We start from the raw sequence: 7771 nt of genomic DNA on the forward strand, positions 1-7771 counted from the left end.
TGTGCATTCAGGTTCCTCAGGTGGTCACGAACCTGGTCTTCTCCTACAGCAGGAGGGGTTTTGCCCTCCCGGTCCCCCTCATGCCGTCCATCGACTTGGGAGGGGTGAGGAGAGAGGTTGCCAGTGAAGACTGAGGCAAAAAAGTCATTGAGTACCTCAGCCTTCTCCTCATCTGCTGTTACCAGCCTGCCAGTCTTGCTCATCAGTGGGGGTACACTTTCTTTAACCATCCTTTTCTGGCTGATATACCTGTAGAAACCCTTCTTATTATTCTTCGCATCCCTAGCCAAGTTTAGTTCCAGCTGCGCCTTGGCCTTCCTGACCCCATTCCTACACAACCTGACCGCTTCCCTATACTCAGCAGAAGAACCAAAAAGTAATAAAGCAGTTCCAGCTCTTCGGGTCTCCAAAGCAACCTTGTAAGGCATAGTTGGCCAAAAGCTTAGCAAGCTCAGGTTCTCCAAATCATTTCTCCTCAGCCCTTCACAAGGTGGCTCTCACGGTGTGGAATCAATAGCTTTGCACGGCTGCCTCAGGAAGCATACAAAAAGGTTTACAGAACCTCAGTACTTATTTTGTTTTCTTTGTCATAGATCCTTCTGGCTGGTGGACAGGAAGACTACGAGGGAAACAAGGTCTGTTTCCCAACAATTATGTCACCAAGATATAGAAGACTGTCAGACAAAAATTGGCCTGAAGTGACCAGTGATCGCAGATGTTTCCCCTTGCCTTCAGGACGCTGTTCTGAGATCTGCCATCCTCAGCAGTGTTTTCACCAGTAAAGTTGGAAATGAGCAGGAAGAATTATTACCCGCAGCACAGGCTTCAGTCTTTTGTCTCGGAAGCATACAGCAATGGACATACAGACCAATTATTTATTATATTTAAAACCTGGTTTTTAACACGTAGTAAGTGAAGAATGCTCAAATCTACCATCTTCCTGAAACAGAAAGGTGCTTTGCAGTCTGGGACCAGGGACTTTGAAAGGGATGTATTTCATAAGTGCCTTTCAGCTGAGGATCAGTAACCTTTTTAATTACCTACTGAAGATAATGTTAAATGCACATTTCCTCTAATGCAGCTCATTCTGGGGAACATGTTAAGTATGCTGCTACATGTCAAAAAGATTTAGGCTCATTTGGGATATTACCATCTAAAAACCTGCTGTGATGGTATGTTTAAGTAATTCTGTAAAGAGTTGTAATGGAATCGGTTTGTGTTTGCTGATGTGTTTTAGGGACTCCAACAGGAACTGCAGGAAGTTAAAACAGAAAACCGCATAGTACTGTATGCTAAATGATGTTGCCTTCTTCAAGATTTATATTATAATATGGCTGGCCCATGTTGGATTTATGTTTACTTCTCTACCTGTTATAAGAAATGTCTCTATGCAGAGCTGTACATTTATAGAAACAGATCATATACTGTATATAAAAACTGAGTATGATAGAAACATGTATGAATGTATAATGTAGTATTCCACTGTTCTTATTCATGAAGTAGTTCTTCTAGAATTTTTTTGCCAGGTACTTACAGATATGCACTACTCCCTTGAAATGGCAAAAGCAAAAGTGTTACTGCTTAAGTCTGACTGCCTCCCACACCAGAGTGGCTGTTGCTTGCCATACAGTTATCAGCATTCATGCTTTGCCTTCTAAACCTCCATAAAATAAAACACAAGAAGCAGTTAGCTCAACAGGTGTGTTCTCTGTGCAGTTTGTTTTCAGTTACGTATACAAACAGATCCCTTCACAACAATGTCTGTTGGATTTTACTGCACTGATTTCTAAAGATAAAATCCCCTTCCTTTGCTCCAAACCAAACCATTTTCGCTATGCCCAGCTGAAGTGCTGTGCATTATATTCTTTCCTTGTTAAGAACAGTTAAAAAAACCCCTGCACATGTTGATACTAGAAAGCTGCATAAGCTTTAAGATACAGCTAAAGGTCTTGAATCCTCTCCCTCCTAAGCCTAATTTAAGCACTTATACACCATACCCATTAAGAGATGACTGACTGTAGAAGCTGTTTCTGGAAGCAGGAAGCTAGAAACTAGGGCCTCAGTCCAGGGGGGAACCATACACACAAAAGGTATCAAGCACTTTTCCAAAGACCATTTGCAGTAAGTGCTAGACTTAAACTTATGCTATAGGAGAGAAAAGTGTCCTGGTTGAGAAGATAAAACCCAGTAGCTTCAACAGCCTTCCCACAAGGGGGAGCATTGAGGTCTAGGCCATTTTTGTAGTACTGGGTTCTTGTCTTCTACATCTGGGCCAGCACATTCATGAAGAGGAGACACAGGGAGAAGAGAAGTTGAGTTCAGTTTAACTTCAAGAATACCTAAGGGTCTGTAACTTAACATTACTTATATAGGACTGTTAGCAAAAATGTTTAAATAAGGTATTGAGGCAGAAAAGTTGCGCTACTTACATGCTTGTATTCCTTGAGCATACAGATACCAATGTTTATTAGGAATAAAGATGAAAGCGTGATTTAATTAAGTGATAAGGAAGAAACTATTTATGGTGGGTTTGACTGTATTCTCCCAGGTATAGAAGTTTACTGAAGGAAAAGGGCGGGGGGGGTGAAGAGTGAGTGAACAGGCAGTGAAAAGCTAGGGGTTTTTTTTGTCCAAGAAGTGGAACAGGTTTTAAGAGCTGAGCTCATTCAAAAGATCTCATCACTACAGTTCCACAGCTACAGCCCCTGCACATAGTGGTTAGCATCAGGGGAGACTTGGAATTTTCCTACCTTAGCTCCCTTTGTTTACACAAAAATGGAGAGCACCACTGTCCTGTGTTCACCTAAACACAAAGATTTACAAGGCTAGTGCCTGTTACAGCCAGCTTACTTCTTTTTCCCCAAACTTGAAGGCAACAAACTACAAAAAAAGAAATTCCTGTATGCTTCTTTGGGACAAGGCACTGAAATTAAAGTACATATTTAGTATCCTTTAAGGTATACCGAAGAAAAGATGACCTGTCTTTCCTCCTCTTTCTTACCTTAAGAGTGAAAACAACAAGTTGCTAGATATAACCCACTATAAATCCCGGAGATTCTCACTGGAAACAACCACCAAGAATAATCATCCACATTTAACTGCAAGTTCTATCAATTGCCTATTTAGTCAAACATCCTGCTTCAACATTAGATTGCAGACATATCCAGATGGTGCCTTAAAGGTTCACAGTCACAATACTTTTTTTATTATTATTATTTTTAAAAAAAGAGGAGCTTTATTTCTAGGTATAGAGCTGTATTACAAAGCAAGTTTAAAATTTCACCTTCTGAGTGAGTCTGAAAGGTCTGTGGCAAGGCTGGAAAGCCATGTACAAAGAGCAGTAGTTCTGCCTCAACAGGCAAATGAGGACAAAGTGCATATACCACCAGGACTTGGCTGCCTCGGGTTATCATAAGAGTGATAGAGCCAGGTCCTTGATTACTTTGCCGCTCAGTTGAGGGATTGTGCTGATCATCAGTAGTTTGGTACTTGCATACTTGTTCTTTACAGCCTGCAGAGGTAGAGGAACAGGGTTACAAAAGATGGACACATACAGCATTTAAGTTCAGGCAGATAATTTTGGGTCAGTTAGCCTGACTGCTTGGAAAACAAGCAAACAACCAACCAACCGAGGTTAGAAGTGAACCAGCTTGCAAAGTAGCAAGAGCACAGTTTGCCTTAAAATGTTTTGAAGTTAGTACTAATGCAACCTCCTCTCACAGGCTTGTCAGAATAGCATATGCTTTAAGGTAACATACAGAACATTTCCCTAAGGAGCCACAATACACAGCAAAGATATTTCTAAAACATTAAAAAGAAAATTTAAGTAGCTATACTTACAGTGTATTTTGTTAACCTCTCATTTACTCTGACCACATTCTTGGCCATATGTTTCATAGCCATCACAAGATTCTCTTCTGTATACCCAGTGTAGTACTGGTGCTTTGTACCCTGCAGTATAACAGTAAGAAACTTGAGATTTATGAAGTGGGGATTGCTGCTCAAGGCAGCAAAGACCCTAACTTTCAGGTGCTAGCCTCGACTGCTAGGAACTGTAGTACTGCCATTTTAGGCAACAGATCCAGAGTAATTTCTGGTGTGCAAAAGAAGTCTGGACACATAAATGCCAAGAACCCCATTTCTACACTGCACAGAGGATAAAAGAAGCAACCTTAACGAGAGTAACCACTAGTTGAATTACAATTCATTGTTCATGGTCCACGATTTCATTATTCTATGTGTACTGCAAGAATTATGAAAATCTACTTGTATTTACAGCATGCCTTCTGTAACTCAGTACTTTCAGGAGAAAAATCCTTTCATATCAGAGTGTTCACATAGAAAAAGATAGAAGAAGAAATATACCACTAAAAACTTACTATCTGCAACTATACATCAGGCTGTCCAACTGTCATTTGATCACCACCTTATTACCGACCTAAATGCAATCTTCTAAAGTAATTTTAATTGTTCATTTTAATCGACTGAAGGAAAGAACTTGTAATGACGGGTTTGATAAAAATACTTACCCATGTGTTATGTCCCAGAACCTTTTGGGACAAGCATAACGCAGCAGCTGCAATCTCCGAAGGATGATAGTGAACCATGTCATAGTCTATCAGCGTCAGCTCCATTAGGTATTTTGCTAGTGTATGTTGCTTAGCATCAGCCTACCAGATTGAGAGTTTGTTAATCCACGAAGTTTCACTTCACGTTATCATAATAATTCATGTTTATTGTATTCATTAACTGACAAAACAAAAGCTGTCAACAAAATCTTTATTAAGGTCTAGGGACCATACTCTCTAACAGGCACCCATCTCAAAATCCAGACCAGAGTCCAAACCAGTCTAGTCTAGCAGCCATTTAGAATTTAGACACAAAGTCAAGCGAGGGATTTTAGCAGAAAACTGCAGTGTCAGGCACTGCTGTGCCCAACTAGGGATACAAGCACTCCCTCTGTAATACACTACGAGGGGGGAAGTATAAAATGACTTAAGGAGATCCTTAAAGCAGTCAGCTAACTTCAAGAGTTACTTTGTGATCTGTTGAGGTACCTGAAGCTGACTTCAAGTGTGGGCAGTTCACTCAAGCATAACTACTAAGGTGGGAAAAAAAAGGGTTCAGTCAAAGAGAAAGCTTATCTTTTGATTCTTAAATAATACAACGTTTGCATCCAACAATTATGAAGAAATGCAACAACTGTTCCTCTTTTCCTAGGGAATATCCTGATCACCAGACAAAAGATTACTCTAAAAGCAAGGGTTCTGCTCCTAACAGTAAAATTACTGCCACTGAGACTGAACCCAGGCCCCAGTAAATACAAACATGAACCGCTACTGGCTGCCACGGTGATATTGTCTTGTCACGTTACTCCACATGGTGGAGTTTCATAGCTGAGCATTTCTTGATCCAGCATGTAAGCAGAAAGCAAGTAAGACCACACAAAAAAAAAAATGCCGGAAGCAATCGTGACAAGACTTTACACATATAGGAAAGTCCCGCATAATGAGGACAAGTACCCACCTCCCCAGCTTTTGATGCTCTTCTTAAGAAGTGAATTGGAAGAGGTCGTCCCAAATTGAAGTTTAACTCTTTAAGAATCGTAATCTCCATTTCTCTAACTTCATCAGTGGTGTAGGCATTGTCAGTAACATAAACCATGCATGCTACATCAGGAGAGAACACCTCTTCGTATTTTGAAGCTAGAAACAATGCTGTTATGCCCACTAGCTGAAGCCTCTTACGAGATACTGGATGACTCTGCAATAAAGGAATTTAAAAAGCAGACCCCAAAGTGTCAAACCCTAGATAAAAAGATTCTAGTTTATCAGTTCAAAATACTAGCATGACAGTGCTCATTCTTATAATGTAAATGAGATTTTCCACTTTGAGTCAGAAGTGTCACCATAATGACAGGCTCAAAGAGGACTGCAGCTTCAGTTAAGATTGTACATTATACAGAGCTCTTACACAAAGAACAGATTTCATACACTCTTAAATTTATAAAAAAAGGCTAAATCCTAAATTCCTTTAAAAGCATACTCGTTGAACAAGTCTCCTAATACAAACATGAGTTGAAAAATATCTTTCTTACTTGTAAGAAGCGATCCATAACTGCAACACACATATACAGTGTTTCCTGCAAAAGCTGGCATCTTGAGTGGACCTGGACAAGCCAGTCAACTAAAATTGCACGCATACGCCCATTGATCGTCTTCCCGTCAAGGTAATGCGGGCGGACCGATTGCTGCAGCTGTTGGAGAGAGAGCTGTGTGAGCAACAAGATTGATGTTATACTGCAGAAGCACAGACTCAGTATGTCATACCTCAAGCTCTCTCAGATACAGGTAGATATCTTTTACGTAGTCGCTACATAGCTGGGGATTCTCCCAGTCCTCAGCATCAATGTCTTCTACATTGTTGAGCAACACGTCAGAGAAAGCCTGGCACAAATCCTCCTCTTGCATAGACACATCCATAGGGACAGGAGACAGAACCTAAAGGAACCAATCATAGTGCTTACATGTCAACTGTTTAAGCTGCAATGTTCCTTCATTTCCACATTTGTCCAGTTACTAATACAATTTCTTAAGAAATTGAAACTAAGCTTACATTCTGGCATGGCAAGCTTTCACGAAGGTGCTGTATGGACAATCAGAAGACCTTCTAGCAATTGCCAGCTAAAGCAGAAACTTCATCCAGTACTTCAACAGCTATTTCTGCCACTTTAATGTTAGCCTTTAAGCATAACATGAATTAAACCAAAACCTCAGGCTTTGCTTTTTCAGCAGGGAAATGAGATACATCTACAGATAAACTATCCAGAAGTTAGAGCTCTAAGCTGCAAATCAAATTAAGAATCAGAACAGTATCATTACTTCCTACCTTTGGAACAGCAGTTTCTTTGGATGATTGTTTCACAGCAGCTGGAGGTTTAGGCACTACAGTTACATTTGTCATCTTACTAAGTCCTTTTGTAGGCTTTATGGATGCTTTGGAGCATTCTGTTTTCTGTAGCAACAACAATTATTATTAGTACAGAGCTAGTAACCCATCTTTTCCTTATAGATAGATTTTAAATGTTCCTTTACCTTAGCTATACGTGTTCCTCGCGTTGCAACTGTATTTCCTATTTCTTCCAAAGCACCCCTTTTGTTGTCAGCAAGGCGAGTTTTGACTTTACTTTTAAGTTCAATTGCAGCATTCTCTACCCCTCTAGTGACCTAAAACAATAAAATTGCAGCTTAAGAGTCACAGACCAACTTTATTTAACTTTCAGATACCTAATGCCATTATACGCTTTCCACTGCTGTACCTCTGTGCATGCTATCCATTACTCAACCAGTTTTTATTTCTTACCCACTCTCACGTGCTCAGAGGAAGAAGTCTCCTCTGTATAGGCTTCAGGCAGTACCATGCTCTCTGAAATTGCATTCAAGATCAGAGCAACGCACCCTCTTTTTTCCTCACTGACAACTTTTTAGAGTGCTCACCTGCTACTTAACCATTTATTGTATTTACACACGTAAGTAATTTACTCGTTACACACATACTACGTAAATAGAAAAGTTACGTTACGCGTGCAAAAATAAACATCCTTCGTTTTGCAAAACTCGTGGAGTTCTCACTCCCTCGCCCCCTCGGTCACTTGCTCGCTCGCTCCCTCCCTCGCCTCGCGCCCCCCGGTCGCTCGTCCGCCCGCTCCCTCCCTTTCCCTCCCCGGTCGCTCGCCCGCTCCCTCCCCTCGCCCCGCCCTGTGGCTCGCTCT

At 40.9% G+C, this 7771-nt stretch overlaps 2 protein-coding genes across 2 annotated transcripts in view; one reads left to right on the forward strand and one right to left on the reverse strand.

Annotated features, from left to right (window-relative positions):
* MYO1E (myosin IE) overlaps window positions 1–670 on the forward strand; it is a 91825-nt gene extending 91155 nt beyond the window's left edge. The window contains exon 28 of the mRNA XM_009643835.1: window positions 594–670. Within this exon, the coding sequence (XP_009642130.1) occupies window positions 594–670 (77 nt within the window). The remainder of the gene's footprint in view (window positions 1–593) is intronic.
* A 2568-nt stretch (window positions 671–3238) lies between these two features.
* Window positions 3239–7420, reverse strand: CCNB2 (cyclin B2). The gene is made up of 9 exons (XM_009643836.2): window positions 7373–7420; window positions 7095–7226; window positions 6889–7014; window positions 6330–6500; window positions 6098–6256; window positions 5527–5763; window positions 4530–4670; window positions 3841–3951; window positions 3239–3511 (listed from the first exon to the last, which is right to left on the reverse strand). The coding sequence occupies exons 1-9, from the start codon at window positions 7418–7420 to the stop codon at window positions 3410–3412; spliced, it is 1227 nt and encodes a 408-aa protein (XP_009642131.1). The 3' UTR covers window positions 3239–3409.
* Window positions 7421–7771: the final 351 nt, after the last annotated feature.

This window comes from Egretta garzetta, unplaced genomic scaffold, assembly GCF_000687185.1.
Source record: "Egretta garzetta isolate BGI_Z169 unplaced genomic scaffold, ASM68718v1 scaffold287, whole genome shotgun sequence".
NCBI classification, from domain to species: Eukaryota; Metazoa; Chordata; class Aves; order Pelecaniformes; family Ardeidae; genus Egretta; species Egretta garzetta.